Here is a 22,291-nt window from a genome sequence, read left to right as displayed (position 1 = left end):
GTGTCTATCGGTGTTGGACAGACTCTCCGGGTAAGTGTCTATCGGTGTTGGACAGACTCTCCGGGTAAGTGTCTATCGGTGTTGGACAGACTCTACGGGTAAGTGTCTATCGGTGTTGGACAGACTCTACGGGTAAGTGTCTAGCAGTGATGGAATCTGTTGTTATCTATCAGTGATGCTCTTTACTCACTGAATTACCTTCTCATTGATGTCTTTATTGTGTCCCTCTTGACTCCAGTATTTCCCCTTTGTCTTTGCAGTAATTTTATATCCCTTTTACCAACCTTACAAATCAAAAGTTGTAAAAGAACCCCAAAATTAGACGACTGAGGTGTTCGACAGGGAGTAAAGCTGTTTGGAGTTCTGGTTCACTAATTCAACAGGTACAGTACTGGTAGTTTATCGGAAGACCAATTTCTACTTTTACCTGCAAGTTACGTTTGTTTTAAAAACAGAGTGTTCTGGCAAGGTCTGAAATCTTCAAATGGTGAGCAACTCTTTCAACATGTGTTTTCCATGTTATCTTCTTCCACATTTTGTGTCTTTGATGTTGGAGTCTGGAGTAGATGGGGATTCTTGGAAGCCCAGAAAAGCATGGCATTGTGGCTGTTTCTCTCAGTATAACTTCCGTCTTGCCCACTGTGTTCTCTGACCTGCCGTCGCTTCATTGGCTGCTCACAAAGCTATCTGCATTCCTATTTAGTTTAGTTTAGAGATACAGCACTGAAACAGGCCCTTCGGCCCACCGAGTCTGTGCCGACCATCAACCACCCATTTATACTAATTCTACACTAATTCCATATTCCTACCACATCCCCACCTGCCCCTATATTTCCCTACCACCTACCTATACTCGGGGCAATTTATAATGGCCAATTTACCTATCAACCTGCAAGTCTTTGGCATGTGGGAGGAAACCGGAGCACCCGGAGGAAACCCACACAGACACAGGGAGAACTTGCAAACTCCACACAGGCAGTACCCGGAATTGAACCCGGGTCGCTGGAGCTGTGAGGGGTGCGGTGATGCATTCAAATCTACAATCGGGCAAACGAGCTTTCACTGTCTACTTGCTAACCAGAAGATTTAAAACATGACTTCACCACCCACTCCCCTGCCCCTGGACCCCCTATACCGTCCCATCTCCCACTCCCCTTTCCAAAACTGCACACAGTGCAACAAGAAATTACAAATTAAAGTTATTTGAAATTGCTTAGAATTCTGCATATCCACTGGCCTCGTCCCCGTGATGTGAACCATCTTCAGCCTCACCACTAAGATTCTGTGTGATTACAGTTAATAAATCATTAAGCAGGACAAAGTTATTCCACGAACTGTGAACACAGACTGTATTCGGACCATTGATTAAATCCACTCCACTCCGCACTTCACAAGTTCTTTGATTTTTTTTTCATTTTGTTCCATATTTTGGGGTTTTAATGTTTTCCCCTTTTTCTGGAAATCTTTGTAATCTTCTCGTGCCGGTCTGTTCTGTTAGGCCAGGGATTATCGACCAGACACTGAGTGCCAACAGTAGGTCGCGTTCAGTCGGCTGTTTTGGGTCTCAAGGTCTGCTCTTCATACATACCATACACACGTGTATCTCACACACACACACACACACACGTACCTTGTGCACATGCATGCATGTACCATGCACACTAAAACATGCAAATCTCTCTCACTCACACGCACGTATGATGGGAGGAATTTCAACTACATTTACAAGACTTGACAATCATGTTGGACAATTGTTCAACTTTGGGTGTTCGGCCGACATAGTACAGGATAGTCAGTGGCTCGAGGTCCTGAGGAGCACAGCATGGAGTTGCTGAGGCCTCTGGATTTAATGTGTTATACAGTCCCAGCACCTGCAATGGAAAAGCAACAATTGGGAATAGAGCAAGGAAATGCCATTCAGCCCATTCAATTGTCTGTCCTACTCACCCAGCCCAACATTCCACTGACCATGCCCAATATCCCAATCACCCAATCCTGACTCCCAGTCCCTAATCCCAGTCACCCAGTTCCCAATCCCATCCTTAATCCCACTCACCCAGTCCCTAATCCCAGTCACCCAGTTCCCAATCCCGTCCTTAATCCCACTCACCCAGTCCCTAATCCCAGTCACCCAGTTCCTAATCCCATCCTTAATCCCACTCACCCAGTCCCTAATCCCAGTCACCCAGTTCCCAATCCCGTCCTTAATCCCACTCACCCAGTCCCTAATCCCAGTCACCCAGTTCCTAATCCCATCCTTAATCCCACTCACCCAGTCCCTAATCCCAGTCACCCAGTCCCTAATCCCACTCACCCAGTCCCTAATCCCACTCACCCAGTCCCTAATCCCAGTCACCCAGTCCCTAATCCCAGTCACCCAGTCCCTAATCCCACTCACCCAGTCCCTAATCCCAGTCACCCAGTCCCTAATCCCAGTCACCCAGTCCCTCATCCCACTCACCCGGTCCCTAATCCCACTCACCCGGTCCCTAATCCCACTCACCCAGTCCCTCATCCCACTCACCCGGTCCCTAATCTCAGTCACCCAGTCCCTAATCCCAGTTCCTAATACCACTCACCCAGTCCCTCATCCCACTCACCCAGTCCCTCATCCCACTCACCCGGTCCCTAATCTCACTCACTCAGTCCCTAATCCCAGTCACCCAGTCCCTAATCCCACTCACCCGGTCCCTCATCCCAATCACCCGGTCCCTCATCCCACTCACCCAGTCCCTCATCCCACTCACCCAGTCCCTAATCCCAGTCACCCAGTCCCTACTCCCAGTCACCCAGTCCCTAATCTCACTCACCCAGTCCCTAATCCCAGTCACCCAGTCCCTACTCCCAGTCACCCAGTCCCTAATCTCACTCACCCAGTCCCTAATCTCACTCACCCAGTCCCTACTCCCAGTCACCCAGTCCCTAATCCCAGTCACCCAGTCCCTAATCTCACTCACCCAGTCCCTAATCTCACTCACCCAGTCCCTAATCTCACTCACCCAGTCCCTAATCCCACTCACCCAGTCCCTAATCTCACCCAGTCCCTACTCCCAGTCACCCAGTCCCTAATCTCACTCACCCAGTCCCTACTCCCAGTCACCCAGTCCCTAATCTCACTCACCCAGTCCCTAATCCCACTCACCCAGTCCCTAATCCCAGTCACCCAGTCCCTACTCCCAGTCACCCAGTCCCTAATCTCACTCACCCAGTCCCTACTCCCAGTCACCCAGTCCCTAATCTCACTCACCCAGTCCCTACTCCCAGTCACCCAGTCCCTAATCTCACTCACCCAGTCCCTACTCCCAGTCACCCAGTCCCTAATCCCAGTCACCCAGTCCCTACTCCCAGTCACCCAGTCCCTAATCTCACTCACCCAGTCCCTCATCTCACTCACCCAGTCCCTCATCTCACTCACCCAGTCCCTACTCCCAGTCACCCAGTCCCTAATCTCACTCACCCAGTCCCTAATCTCACTCACCCAGTCCCTAATCTCACTCACCCAGTCCCTAATCCCACTCACCCAGTCCCTAATCCCAGTCACCCAGTCCCTACTCCCAGTCACCCAGTCCCTAATCTCACTCACCCAGTCCCTACTCCCAGTCACCCAGTCCCTAATCTCACTCACCCAGCCCAATATCCACCTTGCCTCAACATCCAACTCACCTCTGAGAGGATGGTGGTGGGAGAGGGAGGGTGGTGAAATATCAATGAATGCAGGAATCACCAGTAAATGGTGAAAGGAAATGAAAGAATGGGTGGCTGCAAAGGATTAAGGTTGACAGATGGAGAACATTGCTCAGGCCGTGTCCTACCGTGCTGTGCTGGGTATCAGCGCTGCGTAGATATGGGCAGGGGCCTGCACAGAAATTTGCGTAGTATCCTTTGGGCTCATGAATCCACTTCCATCTGAGGTCCTGTCTGAAGTCGATGTAGAGAGGACGTACACAACAGTTATCTTCGTAATTCCTGACAAAAATGAAAAAGCAATGCTCCAGTTTTTAGAATTTTATTTCCATGTTAATTAGTATCTAGAAGTTTGTGTCTTTAAAGTTTCTCACAGGATAGCTGCTTATATTTGGGTGCCCTGGGCAAATGGAACATCCATTTAACCCTCATTTAAAAATTCTCATCCTTGTTTTCAAATCCCTCCATGGCCTCGCCCCTCCCTCTCTCTGTAATCTCCTCCATGGCCTCGCCCCTCCCTCTCTCTGTAATCTCCTCCATGGCCTCGCCCCTCCCTATCTCTGTAATCTCCTCCATGGCCTCGCCCCTCCCGATCTCTGTAATCTCCTCCATGGCCTCGCCACTCCCTATCTCTGTAATCTCCTCCATGGCCTCGCCCCTCCCTATCTCTGTAATCTCCTCCATGGCCTCGCCCCTCCCTATCTCTGTAATCTCCTCCATGGCCTCGCCCCTCCCTATCTCTGTAATCTCCTCCATGGTCTTGCCACTCCCTATCTCTGTAATCTCCTCCATGGCCTCGCCCCTCCCTATCTCTGTAATCTTCTCCATGGCCTCGCCCCTCCCTATCTCTGTAATTTCCTCCATGGCCTCGCCCCTCCCTATCTCTGTAATCTCCTCCATGGCCTCGCCCCTCCCTATCTCTGTAATCTCCTCCATGGCCTCGCCCCTCCCTCTCTCTGTAATCTCCTCCATGGCCTCGCTCCTCCCTATCTGTAATCTCCTCCATGGTCTCGCCCCTCCCTATCTCTGTAATCTCCTCCATGGCCTCTCCCCTCCCTCTGTAATCTCCTCCATGGCCTCGCCCCTCCCTATCTGTAATCTCCTCCATGGCCTCGCCCCTCCCTATCTCTGTAATGTCCTCCATGGCCTCGCCCCTCCCTATCTCTGTAATCTCCTCCAGCCCCTCGCCCCTCCCTATCTCTGTAATCTCCTCTAGCCCCTCTCCCCTCCCTATCTCTGTAATCAACTCCATGGCCTCGCCCCTCCCTATCTGTAATCTCCTCCATGGCCTCGCCCCTCCCTATCTCTGTAATCTCCTCCAGCCCCTCACCCCTCCCTATCTCTGTAATCTCCTCCATGGCCTCGCCCCTCCCTATCTCTGTAATCTCCTCCATGGCCTCGCCCCTCCCTATCTCTGTAATCTCCTCCAGCCCCTCGCCCCTCCCTATCTGTAATCTCCTCCAGCCCCTCTCCCCTCCCTATCTCTGTAACCACCTCCATGGCCTCGCTCCTCCCTATCTCTGTAATCTCCTCCATGGCCTCGCCCCTCCCTATCTCTGTAATCTCCTCCATGGCCTCGCCCCTCCCTATCTCTGTAATCTCCTCCATGGCCTCGCCCCTCCCGATCTCTGTAATCTCCTCCATGGCCTCGCCCCTCCCTATCTCTGTAATCTCCTCCATGGCCTCGCCCCTCCCTATCTCTGTAATCTCCTCCAGCCCCTCGCCCCTCCCTATCTCTGTAATCTCTGCCAGCCCCTCTCCCCTCCCTATCTCTAATCACCTCCATGGCCTCGCCCCTCCCTATCTCTGTAATCTCCTCCATGGCCTCTCCCCTCCCTATCTCTGTAATCTCCTCCATGGCCTCGCCCCTCCCTCTCTCTGTAATCTCCTCCATGGCCTCGCCCCTCCCTCTCTCTGTAATCTCCTCCATGGTCTCGCCCCTCCCTATCTCTGTAATCTCCTCCATGGCCTCGCCCCTCCCTATCTCTGTAATCTCCTCCATGGTCTCGCCCCTCCCTATCTCTGTAATCTCCTCCATGGCCTCGCCCCCCCTATCTGTAATCTCCTCCATGGCCTCGCCCCTCCCTATCTCTGTAATCTCCTCCATGGCCTCGCCCCTCCCTATCTCTGTAATCTCCTCCATGGCCTCGCCCCTCCCTATCTCTGTAATCTCCTCCATGGCCTCGCCCCTCCCTATCTCTGTAATCTCCTCCATGGCCTCGCCCCTCCCTATCTCTGTAATCTCCTCCATGGCCTCGCCCCTCCCTATCTCTGTAATCTCCTCCATGGCCTCGCTCCTCCCTATCTCTGTAATCTCCTCCATGGCCTCGCCCCTCCCCATCTCTGTAATCTCCTCCATGGCCTCGCCCCTCCCTCTCTGTAATCTCCTCCATGGCCTTGCCCCTCCCTATCTGTAATCTCTGCCAGCCCCTCTCCCCTCCCTATCTCTGTAATCACCTCCATGGCCTCGCCCCTCCCTATCTCTGTAATCTCCTCCATGGCCTCGCCCCTCCCTATCTCTGTAATCTCCTCCATGGCCTCGCCCCTCCCTATCTCTGTAATCTCCTCCAGCCCCTCGCCCCTCCCTATCTCTGTAATCTCCTCCATGGCCTCGCCCCTCCCTATCTCTGTAATCTCCTCCATGGCCTCGCTCCTCCCGAACTCTGTAATCTCCTCCATGGCCTCGCCCCTCCCTATCTCTGTAATCTCCTCCATGGCCTCGACCCTCTCTATCTGTAATCTCCTCCATGGCCTCGCCCCTCCCTATCTCTGTAATCTCCTCCATGGTCTCGCCCCTCCCTATCTCTGTAATCTCCTCCATGGCCTCGCTCCTCCCTATCTCTGTAATCTCCTCCATGGCCTCGCCCCTCCCTATCTCTGTAATCTCCTCCAGCCCCTCGCCCCTCCCTATCTCTGTAATCATCTCCATGGCCTCGCCCCTCCCTATCTCTGTAATCTCCTCCATGGCCTCGCCCCTCCCTATCTCTGTAATCTCCTCCATGGCCTCGCCCCTCCCTATCTCTGTAATCTGCATGGCCTCGCCCCTCCCTCTCTCTGTAATCTCCTCCAGCCCCTCACCCCTCCCTATCTCTGTAATCTCCTCCATGGCCTCGCCCCTCCCTATCTCTGTAATCTCCTCCATGGCCTCGCCCCTCCCTATCTCTGTAATCTCCTCCATGGCCTCGCCCCTCCCTATCTGTAATCTCCTCCATGGCCTCGCCCCTCCCTATCTCTGTAATCTCCTCCATGGCCTCGCCCCTCCCTATCTGTAATCTCCTCCATGGCCTCGCCCTTCCCTATCTCTGTAATCTCCTCCAGCCCCACGACCTTCCCTATCTCTGTAATCTCCTCCAGCCCCACGACCCTCCCTATCTCTGTAATCTCCTCCAGCCCCTCGCCCCTCCCTATCTCTGTAATCTCCTCCAGCCCCACGACCCTCCTTATCTCTGTAATCTCCTCCAGCCCCACGACCCTCCCTATCTCTGTAATCTCCTCCATGGCCTCGCCCCTTCCTATCTCTGTAATCTCCTCCATGGCCTCGCCCCTCCCTATCTCTGTAATCTCCTCCATGGCCCCGCCCTTCCCTATCTCTGTAATCTCCTCCAGCCCCACGACCCTCCCTATCTCTGTAATCTCCTCCATGGCCTCGCCCCTCCCTATCTCTGTAATCTCCTCCATGGCCTCGCCCTTCCCTATCTCTGTAATCTCCTCCAGCCCCACGACCCTCCCTATCTCTGTAATCTCCTCCAGCCCCTCGCCCCTCCCTATCTCTGTAATCTCCTCCAGCCCCACGACCCTCCCTATCTCTGTAATCTCCTCCATGGCTTCGCCCCTCCCTATCTCTGTAATCTCCTCCATGGCCTCGCCCCTCCCTATCTCTGTAATCTCCTCCATGGCCTCGCCCCTCCCTATCTCTGTAATCTCCTCCATGGCCTCGCCCCTCCCTATCTCTGTAATCTCCTCCATGGCCTCGCCCCTCCCTATCTCTGTAATCTCCTCCATGGCCTCGCCCCTCCCTATCTCTGTAATCTCCTCCAGCCCCTCGCCCCTCCCTATCTCTGTAATCTCCTCCAGCCCCACGACCCTCCCTATCTGTAATCTCCTCCAGCCCCACGACCCTCCCTATCTCTGTAATCTCCTCAGCCCCACGACCCTCCCTATCTCTGTAATCTCCTCCAGCCCCTTGCCCCTCCCTATCTCTGTAATCTCCTCCAGCCCCACGACCCTCCCTATCTGTAATCTCCTCCAGCCCCACGACCCTCCCTATCTCTGTAATCTCCTCAGCCCCACGACCCTCCCTATCTCTGTAATCTCCTCCAGCCCCTCGCCCCTCCCTATCTCTGTAATCTCCTCCAGCCCCACGACCCTCCTTATCTCTGTAATCTCCTCCAGCCCCACGACCCTCCCTATCTCTGTAATCTCCTCCATGGCCTCGCCCCTCCCTATCTCTGTAATCTCCCCCATGGCCTCGCCCCTCCCTATCTCTGTAATCTCCTCCAGCCCCACGACCCTCCCTATCTCTGTAATCTCCTCCATGGCCTCGCCCCTCCCTATCTCTGTAATCTCCTCCAGCCCCACGACCTTCCCTATCTCTGTAATCTCCTCCATGGCCTCGCCCCTCCCTATCTCTGTAATCTCCTCCAGCCCCACGACCCTCCCTATCTCTGTAATCTCCTCCAGCCCCACGACCCTCCCTATCTCTGTAATCTCCTCCAGCCCCACGACCCTCCCTATCTCTGTAATCTCCTCCAGCCCCACGACCCTCTGAGATCTCTGCGCTGCTCTAATTCTGGCCTCGTTTCCATCCCTGATTTTAATCGCTATTGTCGGCCGTGCCTTCAGATGCCTGGGTCCAAAACTCTGGAATTCCCTCCCTAAAACTCTCCACCTCTCTCTCATCCCTAAAGACACTTTTTAAAATCCACCCCTGTTGTAATATCATTTTATGTGGATTGGTGCCAAATTTTGTTCTGATAATGTCCTGTGAAGCACTTGAGGCATTTTGCAATGCTAAAGGTGCTATATAAATGCAAGTTATTGTTTTATATATACTAAAAATAAGAAGGGTGATTTTAACCCTGCTCAGGGCAGTTAAAATTGCCAGCGGTCTCACTCGCTGATATCCTGCACTGATCACACAGGTCCTGAATTTAACCTAAAATGAAAGCAAAATACTGCGAATGCTGGAATTCGGAAATGAAAACAAGAAAAGCTGGAGCCACTCAGCAGGTCTGGCAGCTTCTGTGGAGAGAGAAGCAGAGTTAACGTTTCAGGTCAATGACCCTTCTTCAGAACTGACAGATATTAGAAGATTTTAAGCAAGAAAAGCAGGGGTGGGGCAAGAGATAACAAAAGAGGTGTTGATAGGACAAGGTCACAGAATAGCTGACCAGAAGGTCATGGAGCAAAGGCAAACAACATGTTAATGGTGTGCTGAAAGACAAAGCTTTAGTACAGAGAGGGTGTTAATGGACTGAAAACTGAACAGCCACAAGCACAAACATGAAAAAAAACACAGTGGGTAGGCACAGTAGAAACAAACTGAACAAACTAAAAATAAACACAAAAAAGAAAAGAAAAAAAATAACTAAAAATAAAAGTAAAATGGGGGGCCCGTCCTGCTCTGAAATTATTGAACTCAATGTTCAGTCCGGCAGGCTGTAGTGTGCCTAATCGGTAGATGAGATGCTGTTCCTCGAGCTTGCGTTGATGTTCACTGGAACACTGCAGCAATCCCAGGACAGAGATGTGAGCATGAGAGCAGGGGGGAGTGTTGAAATGGCAAGCAACCAGAAGCTCAGGGTCCTGCTTGCGGACTGAACGGAGGTGTTCCGCAAAGCGGTCACCCAGTCTGCGCTTGGTCTCCCCAATGTAGAGGAGACAACATTGTGAGCAGCGAATACAGTATACTACATTGAAAGAAGTACAAGTAAATCGCTGCTTCACCTGAAAGGAGTGTTTGGGGCCTGGGATAGTGAGGAGAGAGGATGTAAATGGGCAGGTACTACACCTCCTGCGATTGCAGGGGAAGGTGCCCTGGGACCGGGACGAGGTGGTGGGGGTAATGGAGGAGTGGACCAGGGTGTCGCGGAGGGAACGATCCCTTCGGAATGCTGACAGGGGAAGGGAAGGGAAGATGCATTTGGTAGTGACATCATGCTGGAGGTGGAGGAAATGGCAGAGGATGATCCTTTGGATATGGAGGCTGATGGGGTGAAAAGTGAGGATAAGGGGAACCCTGTCACGGTTCTGGGAGGGAGGGGAAGGGGTGAGGGTAGAGGTGCGGGAAATGGGTCGGACACGGTTGAGGGCCCTGTCAACCACAGTAGGGGGGAAATCCTCGGTTGAGGAAAAAGGAAGACATATCCGAAGCACCGTCATGGAAGGTTGCATCATCAAAGCAGATGCATCGGAGATGGAGAAACTGGGAGAATGGAATGGAGTCCTTACAGGAGGTAGGGTGTGAAGAAGTGTAGTCGAGGTAGCTGTGGGAGTCGGTGGGCTTATAATGGATATTAGTAGACAACCTATCCCCAGAGATGGAGACAGAGAAGTCGAGGAAGGGAAGGGAAATGTCAGAGATGGACCATGTAAAGGTGAGAGAAGGGTGGAAATTAGAAGCAAAGTTAATAAAGCTTTCTAGTTCCGGGCGGGAGCAGGAAACGGCACCGATACAGTCATCAATGTACCGGAAAAAGAGTTGGGGGAGGGGGGCCTGAGTAGGACTGGAACAAGGAATGTTCGACATATCCCACAAAAAGACAGGCAGAACTGGGGTCCATGCAGGTATCCATAGCGACACCTTTTACTTGAAGGAAGTGAGTGGAGTTGAAGGAGAAGTTGTTCAATGTGAGAACAAGTTCAGCCAGGCGGAGGAGGGTGGTGGTGGATGGGGACTGAATTTAACCTACTCTTCTGAGCCAGGGAGAGGGGCCCCCGGGGAGAGGGGCTCACGGGGAGAGGGGCGCCCGGGGAGAGGAGCTCCTGGGGGTGAGGGGCTCCCGCTGGGAAGTCCCTCTTTGAAATTGCAGTTTGGACTCTGATGATGTCATTGAGGCCTGGCTTCTATTTTAACTCGAGGCCTGCACAGGGAGGCTCCTGAGGGTTTCCAATCAGACCAGCTAATAAGAAGAGGAGCCAAGGCTTGGTATGGTTTTTCAAAGATAGGAACTTACGAATTAGGAGCAGGAGTAGGCCATTTGGCCCCTCAAGCCTGCTCCACCATTTGATAAGATTATGGCTGATCTGATTGCAGCCTCTACTCTACATTCCTGTCTACCTGCTATAATCTTTGACTCCCTTGTCAATCAACAATCTATCTAACTCAGCCTTAAAAGTATTCAATGACCCCCCCACCTGCCCCCATCCCCCACTGCTCTCTGGGAAAGCAAATTCCACAGACCACAACCCTCTGAGAGAAAATAATTCTCCTCATCTCCATCTTATTCTTAAACTGTGTCCCCTAGTTCAAGTCTCCCCCACAAGAGGAAACATTCTCCCTGTATCCACTCTATCAAGTTCCCTGAGGATCTTATATGTTTTAATAAGATCACCTCTCGTTCTTCTAAACTCCAATGGAGACAGGCCCAACCTGTTCAACCTTTCCTCATAAGATAATCCCTTCATCCCAGGAATCAGTTGAGTGAACCTTCTCTGAACTGCTTCTATTGTAATTTTATCCTTCCTTTTGTAAGGAGACCAAAACTGTATACAGTACTCCAGATATGGTCTCACCAACACCCTGTATGACTGTAGCAAAACTTCCTTACTTTTATATTCCGTTCCCCTTGCAATAAACAACAACATTCCATTTGCCTTCCTAATCACTTGCTGTACCTGTATACTAACATTTTGTGAATCATGTACTAGGACACCCAGATCCCTCTGTACCACCGAATTCTGCAGTCCCTCTCCATTTAAATAATATACAGCTTTTTTATTCTTCCTGCCAAAGTGAACAAGTTCACATTTTCCTACATGGTACTCCATCTGCCAAATTTGTTCCCACTCACGTAACCCACCAAATGCCTTTGCAGACTCCTTATGTCCTCTTCACAACTTACTCTCCTATCTGTCTTTGTGTCATCAAATTTAGCAACCACACATTCCGCCCAATCATCCAAGTCATTTATATAAATTGCAAATAGTTGAGTCCCTAGCACCGATCCCTGTGGCACTCCACTAGTTACAACTTGCCAACCCGAAAACACCCCATTTATCCCTGCTCTCTGCTTTCTGTTAGCTAACTAATCCTCTCGCCATGCTAACATGTTACCTCCAACACCATGAACTCTTATTTTGTGTAGTAACCTTTGAAATGGGACCTCATCAAACGCCTTTTGTAAATTCATGTACACCACATCTACAGCTTTCCCTTTATCCACATTGCTCGTTACTTCCTCAAAGAACTCTAATAAGTTAGTCAAACACGATTTCCCTTTTACAAAACCATGTTGGCTCTGCCTGATCGCATTAAGAGTTTCCAAGTGCCCTGCTATAACCTCCTTTGTAATAGAAACTAGCATTTTCCCTATGACAGATGTTAGGCTAACTGACCTGTAGTTTCCTGCTTTCTGTCTCCCTCTTTTCTTGCATAGAGGAGTTACATTCGTTATTTTCCCACCTGATGGGACCTTTCCAGAATCTAGAGAATTTTGGAAAATTACAACCAATGCATCTACTATCTCAGCAGACCCTTCTTTTAAGACCCTAAGATGAAGTCCATTAAGTCCAGGGGACCTCTCAGCATTTAGATCTAAAAGTCCCCTTTCCCTGGTGATTGTAATTGTTTTAAGTTCCTCCCTCCCTTTCACCTCTTGATTTACAAGTATTTCTGGGATGTTATTTGTGTCTTCTACAGTGAAGACAGACACAAAATATCTGTTTACCACTTCCACCATTTCCTGATTTCCCATTATTAATTGCCCAGACTCACTCTCTAGAGGACCCACGTTCAACTTTGTTACTCTTTTCCTTTTTAAATACTTGTAGAAACTCTTACTATCCATTTTCATATTCCCAGCTAGTTCGCTCTCATTCTTTAATTTATTTCTCTTTCTTTTGGACATTCTTTGATGGGTTTCATATTCTGTCCTGCCTTCTGACCTACCATTATTCTTCATAGAATTGTACGCTTTTTCTTTCAAAGAACAAAGAACAGTACAGCACAGGAACAGGCCATTCGGCCCTCCAAGCCTGCGCCGATCTTGATGCCTGCCTAAACTAAAACCTTCTGCACTTCCGGGGACCGTATCCCTCTATTCCCATCCTATTCATGTATTTGTCAAGATGCCTCTTAAACGTCGCTATCGTACCTGCTTCCACCACCTCCCCCGGCAGCAAGTTCCAGGCACTCAAAACCCTCTGTGTAAAGAACTTGCCTCGCACATCCCCTCTAAACTTTGCCCCTCTCACCTTAAACCTATGTCCCCTAGTAACTGACTCTTCCACCCGAGGAAAAAGCTTCTGACTATCCACCCTGTCCATGCCGCTCATAACTTTGTAAACCTCTATCATGTCGCCCCTCCACCTCCGTCGTTCCAGTGAAAACAATCTGAGTTTATCCAACCTCTCCTCATAGCTAATGCCCTCCAGACCAGGCAACATCCTGGTAAACCTCTTCTGTACCCTCTCCAAAGCCTCCACATCCTTCTGGTAGTGTGGAGACCAGAATTGCACGCAATATTCTAAGTGTGACCTAACTAAAATTCTGTACAGCTGCAGCATGACTTGCCAATTTTTATACTCTGTGCCCCGACCGATGAAGGCAAGCATGCCCTATGCCTTCTTGACTACCTTATCCACCTGCGTTGCCACTTTCAGTGACCTGTGGACCTGTACGCCCAGATCTCTCTGCCTGTCAATACTCCTAAGGGTTCTGCCATTTACTGTATACTTCCCACCTGCATTAGACCTTCCAAAATGCATTACCTCACATTTGTCCGGATTAAACTCCATCTGCCATTTCTCCGCCCAAGTCTCCAACCGATCTATATCCTGCTGTATCGTCTGACAATCCTCATCATTATCTGCAACTCCACCAACCTTTGTGTCGTCCGCAAACTTACTAATCAGACCAGCGACATTTTCCTCCAAATCATTTATATATACTACAAACAGCAAAGGTCCCAGCACTGATCCCTGCGGAACACCACTAGTCACATCCCTCCATTCAGAAAAGCGCCCTTCCACTGCTACCCTCTGTCTTCTATGACTGAGCCAGTTCTGTATCCATCTTGCTAGCTCACCTCTGATCCCGTGTGACTTCACCTTTTGTACCAGTCTGCCATGAGGGACCTTGTCAAAGGCTTTACTGAATCCATAGAGATAACATCCACTGCCCTTCCTTCATCAATCATCTTCGTCACTTCCTCAAAAGACTCAATCAAATTAGTGAGACACGACCTCCCCTTCACAAAACCATGCTGCCTCTCGCTAATAAGTTTGTTTGTTTCCAAATGGGAGTAAATCCTGTCCCGAAGAATCCTCTCTAATAATTTCCCTACCACTGACGTAAGGCTCACCAGCCTATAATTTCCTGGATTATCCTTGTTACCCTTCTTAAACAAAGGAACAACATTGGCTATTCTCCAGTCCTCTGGGACCTCACCTGTAGCCAATGAGGATGCAAAGATTTCTGTCAAGGCCCCATCAATTTCTTCCCTTGCCTCCCTCAGTATTCTGGGGTAGATCCCATCAGGCCCTGGGGACTTATCTACCTTAATGCTTTGCAAGACATCCAACACCTCCTCCTTTTTGATAATGAGATGACTGAGACTATCTACACTCCCTTCCCTAGGCTCATCATCCACCAAGTCCTTCTCCTTGGTGAATATTTGATACTATCCTTAACTTGCTTAGTTAGCCACAGATGGTGTGTCCTTCCTGTAGAGTCTTTCTTGTTCACTGGAATGTATCCATGCTGAGTGTTATGAAATATCTCCTTAAGTGTCTGCCACTGCATCTCTACCAATGGAAGATGGTTGTTGGAGGTCAATCATCTCAGTCCCAGGACATCACTGCAGGAGTTCCTCAGGGTAGTGTCCTGGGCCCAACCATCTTCAGCTATTTCATCAACGGCCTTCCCTCCATCATAAGTTCAGAAGAGGGGATGTTCGCGAATGATTGACAATGTTCAGCACCATTCGCGAGTCCTCAGATATTGAAGCAGCCCATGTCCTGGACAACATCCAGGCTTGGGGCTGATAAGTGGCAAGTAACATTCACGCCACACAAGTGCCAGGCAATGACCATCTGAAAGAAGAGAGAATCCAACCATCTCCCCTTGATGTTCAATGCCATTACCATCGCTGAATCCCCCACTATCGTGGGGGTTACCATTGACCAGAAACTGAACTGGACCAGTCATATAAATAAATATAAATACAAGATCAGGTCAGCGGTTGGGAATTCTGCGGCGAGTAACTCACCTCTCATCTCCCCAGTGCCTTTCCACCATTTTCAAGGCACAAGTCAGGAGTGTGATGGAATACTCTCCACTTGCCTGGATGGGTGCAGCTCCAACAACACTCAAGAAGCTCGACACCATCCAGGACAAAGCAGCCCACTTGATTGGCACCCCGTCTGCAAACATTCACTCCCTCCACCACCGACGCACAGTGCAAGCAGTGTGTACCATCCACAAGATGCACTGCAGCAATGCACCAAGGCTCCTTCGACAGCACCTTCCAAACCTGCAACCTCTACCAACTAGAAGGGCAGCAAATGCATGGGAACACCACCACCTGCAAGTTCCCCTCCAAGTCACACACCAACCTGACTTGGGACTATATCACTGTTCCTTCACTGTCGCTGGGTCAAAATCCTGGAACTCCCTTCCTAACAGCACTGTGGGTGTACCTACCCTACATGGACTGCAGTGGTTCAAGAAGGCAGCTCACCATCACCTTCTCAAGGGCAATTAGGGATGGGCAATAAAATGCTGCCCTAGCCATAGACACCCACATCCTGTGAATGAATATATAAAAAGTCCTATCTCTTAACCTAATTTCCCAATTCACTTCAGCCAGCTCTGCCTTCATACCCTTGTACTTGCGTTTATTTAAGTTTAAAACACTAGTCTTCGACCCACACTTCTCACCCTCAAACGAAATGCGGAATTCAGTCATGTCACGATCACTGGTACCTAGAGCTCCTTTACTATGAGGTGATTAATCAATATTGTCTCATTGCACATTACCAGGTCTAAATTATCCTGCTCTCTGGTTGGCAATAGAACGTACTGCTCGAAGAAATTGTCCTGAATACACTCTGTGGCGTCATCCTCCAAGCTACCTTTGTCAAACTGATTCATCCATTCTATATGTAGATCAAAATCAGCCATGATTATTACTGGGCCTTTCTTACATGCCCCCATTATTTCTTCCTGTTTACTCTGACCTACATAGAAACTAGGAGCAGGAGTAGGCCATTCGGCCCTTCGAGCCTGCTGCGCCATTCATTATGATCATGGCTGATCATCCAACTCAGTAGCCTGTTCCCGCTTTCGCCTTTGATTTCTTGAAACCCAAGAGCTATATCTAACTCCTTCTTGAAAACATACAATGTTTTGGCCTCAACTGCTTTCTGTGGTAGCGAATTCCACAGGCTCACCACTCTCTGGGTGAAGAAATTTCTCCTCATCTCAGTCCTGAAAGGTTTACCCCGTATCCTTAGACTATGACCCCTGGTTCTGGACTCCCCCACCATCGGGAACATCCTTCCTGCATCTATCCTGTCAAGTCCTGTGAGAATTTTATAAGTTTCTAGTAGATCCCCCCTCACTCTTCTGAACTCCAACGAATCTAATCCGAACTGACTCAATCTCTCCTCATACGTCAGTCCCACCATCCCAGGAATCAGTCTGGTAAACCGTCGCTGCACTCCCTCTATAGCAAGAACATCCTTCCTCAGATAAGGAGACCAAAACTGCACACAATATTCCAGGTGTGGCCGCACCAAGGCCCTGTATAATTGTAGCAAAACATCCCTGCTCCTGTGCTCGAATCCTCTCGCTATGAAGGCCAACATACCATTTGCCTATTTTACCGCCTGTTGCACCTGCATGCTTACCTTCAGCGACTGGTGTACGAGAACACCCAGGTCTCGCTGCATATTCCCCTCTCTCAGTTTATAGCCGTTCAGATAATAATCTGCCTTCCTGTTTTTGCTACCAAAGTGGATAACCTCACATTTATCCACATTATACTGCATCTGCCATGCATTAGCCCACTCACTCAACTTGTCCAAATCACCCTGAAGCCTCTCTGCATCCTCCTCAAAACACACCCTCCCACCCAGTTTTGTGTCATCTGCAAATTTGAAGATATTACATTTGGTTCCCTCATCTAAATCATTAATGTGTATTATGAATAGCTGGGGTCCTAGCACTGATCGCTGCGGTAGCCCACTAGTCACTGCCTGCCATTCGGAAAAAGACCCATTTATCCCAACTCTTTGTTTCCTGTCCGCCAACCAATTTTCTATCCATCGCAATACACTACCCCCAGTCCCATGCGTTTTAATTTTACATGCTAATCTCTTCTGTGGGACTTTGTCAAAACCTTTCTGAAAGTCCAAATAAACCACAGCCACTGGCTCCTCCTCATCAACTCTACTAGTTACATCCTCGAAGAATTCTAGTAGATTTGTCAAGCATGATTTCCCTTTCGTAAATCCATGCTGACTCTGCCCAATACTACCACTGTTCTCTAAGTGCTCTGCTATAAAATCTTTGATAATGGACTCTAGAATTTTCCCCACTACCAACGTCAGGCTGACTGGTCTATAATTCCCTGCTTTCTCTCCATCTCCCTTTTTAAATAGTGGGGTTACATTAGCTACCCTCCAATCTGTAGGAACTGTTCCAGAGTCTGTAGAATCTTGGAAGATGACCACCAATGCATCCACTATTTCTAGGGCAACTTTGTTTAGTACTCTGGGATGCAGACCATCAGGCCCTGGGGATTTATCGGCTTTCAATCCCATCAATTTCCCCAACACCATTTCTCTACTAATACTGATTTCCTTCAGTTCCTCTCTCTCACTAAGCCCTGTGTTCCCCAACATTTCTGGTATGATATTAGTGCCCTCCTGTGTGAAGACAGAATCAAAGTATTCATTTAGTTGGTCAGCCATTTCTTTATTCCCCATAATAAATTCCCCTGTTTCTGACTGTAAGGGACCTACATTTGTCTTCACCAATCTTTTTCTCTTCACATACCTATAGAAACTTTTACAGTCAGTTTTTATGTTCCCCGCAAGCTTGCTCTCGTACTCTATTTTCCCCTTCTTAATCAATCCATTGGTCCTCCTTTGCTGAATTCTAAACTGCTCCCAATCCTCAGGTCTGTTGTTTTTCCTGGCAAATTTATATGCCTCTTCCTTGGATCTAATGCTATCTCTAATTTCCCTTGTAAGCCATGGTTTGGCTACCTTTCCCGTTTTACTTCTGTACCAGACAGGGATAAACAATTGTTGCAGTTCATGCATGCACTCCTACCTCTTGGTTACTGTTAGGGTGGGGGGGGGCCGATAAACTATTCCCACAAGTGACTTCTTACCTTTGCTATTTCTTACCTCTACCCAAACTGATTGCACATCTTGATCTTTAGAATTAAGGCCATCTCTCTCTATTATACTGATGTCGTCATTAATTAACAGAGCAACTCCACCATCTTTTCCTCGTTTTCTGTCCTTCCGAAATGGCAAGTACCCTTAAATAGTCAGGTCCCAGTCTTGGTCACCTTGCAACCATATCGTTGAAATGGCTATCAGGTCAGACCTATTTATTTCTATTTATGCTGACAATTCATCTGTTTCGTTATGAAAGCTGTGATCATTCAGATACAGAGTCTTTAATTCTGTCTTTTTACTATATTTTCAAACTCTGGCCTCATGTGCTGGTGCGCTCTTACGTTTGTACGCTCTGTCCCTTCCTGCCTCCAGTGCTGGGGCCTCAGCTTTTTACAATTTATAGTAATGACTTAGATGAAGGGACCGAAGGTATGGTTGCTAAATTTGCTGATGACACAAAGATAGGCAGGAAAGTAAGTTGTGAAGAGGACATAAGGAGGCTACCAAAGTGATATAGATAGATTAAGTGAGTGGGCAAAGATCTTGCAAATGGAGTATAATGTGGGGAAATGTGAAATTGTCCACTTTGGCAGGAAGAATATTATCTAAATGGAGAGAGATTGAAGAACTCTGCGATGCAGAGGGATCTGGGTGTCCTAGTGCATGAAGCACAAAAGGTTAGTATGCAGGTAAAGCAAGTAATTAGGAAAGCTAATGGAATGTTATCATTTATTGCGAGGGAAATTGAATTCAAAAGTAGGGAGGTTATGCTTCAGTTATACAGGGCATTGGTGAGACCACATCTGGAATACTGAGTACAGTATTGGTCTCCTTATTTAAGGAAGGATGTAAATGCATTGGAGGCAGTTCAGAGAAGGTTTACTAGACAAATACCTGGAATGGGCGGGTTGTCTTATAAGGAAAGGTTGGACAGGCTAGGCTTGTATCCGCTGGAGTTTAGAAGAGTAAGAGGCGACTTGATTGAAACATATAAGATCCTGAGGGATCTTGACAGGGTGGATGTGGAAAGGATGTTTCCCCTTGTGGGAGAATCTCGAACTAGGGGTCACTGTTTAAAAATAAGGGGTCGCCCATTTAAGACAGAGATGAGGAGAAATGTTTTCTCTCAGAGGGTCGTGAGTCTTTGGAATTCTCTTCCTCAAAAGGAGCTGGAAGCAGAGTCTTTGAATATTTTTAAGGCAGAGGTAGATAGATTCTTGATAAGCAAGGGGGTGGAAGATTATCGGGGGTAGGTGGAAATGTGGAGTTGAGGTTACAATCAGATGAGCCATAATCTTGTTGAATGGCGGAGCAGGCTCAAGGGGCCGAGTGGCCTACTCCTGCTCCTAATTCATAAGTTCGTATGCCACACTCTGATTATCATTACTCTTATTGCTACCTTGCTCTATTGCCTTGTCCTTTTTACTTGTGTTGTTAATTTCTTTACGGGTCCTTTGAGAGCAGGAATACCCCACAAGGAAGGCTTAGACCACCCCAACCTTAGGTTTCCCTCCTTCCCTCACTCAATCACGCATCCCATCCTTACCGGCAGAGTTTAAAAGTGCAGAGGCAGCGGGAAGGAGCAAGACTGAGTGAGACCGGCAGAGTTTAAAAGTGCAGAGGCAGCGGGAAGGAGCCAGAGTGAGTGAGACCGGCAGAGTTTAAAAGTGCAGCGGCAGCGGGAAGGAGCGAGAGTGAGTGAGACTGGCAGAGTTTAAAAGTGCAGCGGCAGCGGGAAGGAGCAAGAGTGACTGAGACCGGCAGAATTTAAAAGTGCAACGGCAGCGGGAAGGAGCGAGAGTGAGTGAGACTGGCAGAGTTTAAAAGTGCAGCAGCAGCGGGAAGGAGCGAGACTGAGTGAGACCGGCAGAGTTTTTATTTAAGGGTACTTGCCATTTCAGAAGGACAGGAAACTGGGAAAAGATGGTGGAGTTGCTCTGCTAATTACTGATAACATCAGTATAATCGTGAGAGATGGCCTTAATTCTAAAGATCAAGATGTGCAATCAGTTTGGGTAGAGGTAAGAAATAGCAAAGGTAAGAAGTCACTTGTGGGAATAATTTATAGGCGCCCCACCCTAACAGTAACCAAGCTGTAGGAGTGCATGGATGAACTGCAACAATTGTTTATCCCTGTCTGACGCAGAAGTAAAACGGGAAAGTTGGCAAACCATGGCTTACAAGGGAAATTAGAGATAGCATTAGATCCAAGGAAGAGGCATATAAATGTGCCAGAAAAAACAACTGAGAAAGTGGGCAAGAGAGTGGCAAATGGAATTTAACGCAGACAAGTGTGAAGTGATGCATTTTGGGAAGTTAAACCAGGGCAGGACATATATAGTGAATGGCAGGGCCCTGGGGAGTGTTCTTGAGCAGAGAGACCTTGGGGTGCAAGTACATAGTTCCTTGAAAGTAGCAACACAGGTAGACAGGATGGTGAAGAAGGCATATGGCATGCTTGCCTTCATCGGCTGAGCCACTGAGTACAAGGGTTGGGACGTCATGTTACAGTTGTACATAACGTTGGTTAGGCCGCATTTGGAGTACTGTGTGCAGTTCTGGTCGCCACACTACAAGAAAGATGTGATTAAGTTAGAGAGGGTGCAGAAAAGATTCACAAGGATGTTACCTAGTTTGGAGGGCTTGAGTTATAAAGAGAGATTGGATAGACTGGGTCTGTTTTCCCTGGAGTGAAGGAGGCTGAGAGGGGACATGATAGAGGCATATAAAATTATGAGAAGTATATAAAATTATGAGAGGCACAGGATGGGTAGATAGCCAGAGTCTGCTTCCCATGGTAGGGGTGACTAAAACTAGAGGGCATAGGTTTAAGGTGAGAGGGAGGAGGTTTAAAGGGGATCAAAGAGGTAAATTTTTCACACAAAGAATAGTGGGTATCTGGAATGAGCTGCCTGAGGAGGTGGTGGAGGCAGGAACAGTAGCAACATTTAAGAGGCATCTGGACAGGTACTTGAATGAGCAAGATATGGAATTAATGCAGGCAGGTGGGATTAGTATAGATAGGCATTATGGTCGGCATGGACGCGGTGGGCCGAAGGGCCTGTTTCTATGCTGTCCGACTCTATGACCCTATGACTGTGGAGCATCCACAAGGTGGAGAGTATCGTGGTTAGCACATATAGAGATGTGGTCACACCGCAGGCTCAGACCCCACAGGCAGGAGAGGAATAGGTGACCACCAGGCAGAGCAAGAGGACTAGGCAGGCAGTGCAGGAATCTCCTGTGGCTATTCCCCTGTAAATCAGATATACAACTTTGGATACTGTTGGGGGGAAATGGCTTCTCACAGAAAAGCAGCAACAGCCCAATTCGTTGCACCACGGTTGGCTCTGCTGCACAGGGGAGGAGTAAAAAGTGTGGGAATGCAATAGTTACAGGGGATTTAATTGTAAGGGGAATAGATAGGCTTTTCTGTGGCCGCAAAAGAGACTCCAATATGGTATGTTGCCTCCCTGATGCTAGGGTCGAGGAAGTCTCAGAGGGGTTACAGGACATTCTGAACAGGGAGGGTGAACAGCCAGTGGTCGTGGTACACATTGGCACAAACGACATAGGTGAAAAAAAAGGACGAGGTCCTCAAAGCAGAATTTAGGGAGTTAGGAAGTAAGTTGAAAAGTAGGACCTCAAAGGTAGTGATCTCAGGATTACTACCAGTGCCACGTGCTAGTCAGAGTAGAAATAGCAGGATATATCGGATGAATATGTGGCTGAAGAGATGGTGTGAGGGGGAGGGTTTTAGATTCCTGGGACATTGAGACTGGTGCTGGGGGAGGTGGGACCAATACAAACTGGACGGGTTACACCTGGGCAGGACTGGGACAAATGTCCTAGGGGGAGTATTTGCTAGAGTGGTTGGAGAAGGTTTAAACTAAATTGGCAGGGGGGTGGGAACCTTTGCAAGGAGTCAGAGGAGGGGGGATCAAAGACAAGATCAAAAGACAGTGAGGGGAATAAGAAAAGTGATAGGCAGAGAAATCAAGGGCCAGAATCAAACAGTGAAAAATAGTGGGAA

The 22,291-nt window shown here is 48.8% G+C and overlaps 1 protein-coding gene across 1 annotated transcript in view; it reads right to left on the bottom strand.

Annotated features, from left to right (window-relative positions):
- Positions 1-1,380: 1,380 nt before the first annotated feature.
- The window catches only part of tgfb3 (transforming growth factor, beta 3), a 516,259-nt gene continuing 495,348 nt past the window's right edge, over positions 1,381-22,291 (bottom strand). Inside the window, exons 6-7 of the mRNA XM_068038446.1 lie at positions 3,813-3,966; positions 1,381-1,871 (exon numbers count right to left, since the gene is read on the bottom strand). Of these exons, the coding sequence (XP_067894547.1) occupies positions 1,713-1,871; positions 3,813-3,966 (313 nt within the window). The 3' untranslated portion in view covers positions 1,381-1,712. The remainder of the gene's footprint in view (positions 1,872-3,812; positions 3,967-22,291) is intronic.

The sequence above is a fragment of the Heterodontus francisci genome, chromosome 9 (genome assembly GCF_036365525.1).
Source record: "Heterodontus francisci isolate sHetFra1 chromosome 9, sHetFra1.hap1, whole genome shotgun sequence".
NCBI classification, from domain to species: Eukaryota; Metazoa; Chordata; class Chondrichthyes; order Heterodontiformes; family Heterodontidae; genus Heterodontus; species Heterodontus francisci.
The sequence above is the reverse complement of the archived record's forward strand: the minus strand, read 5'-3'. Positions and strand labels throughout refer to the sequence as shown.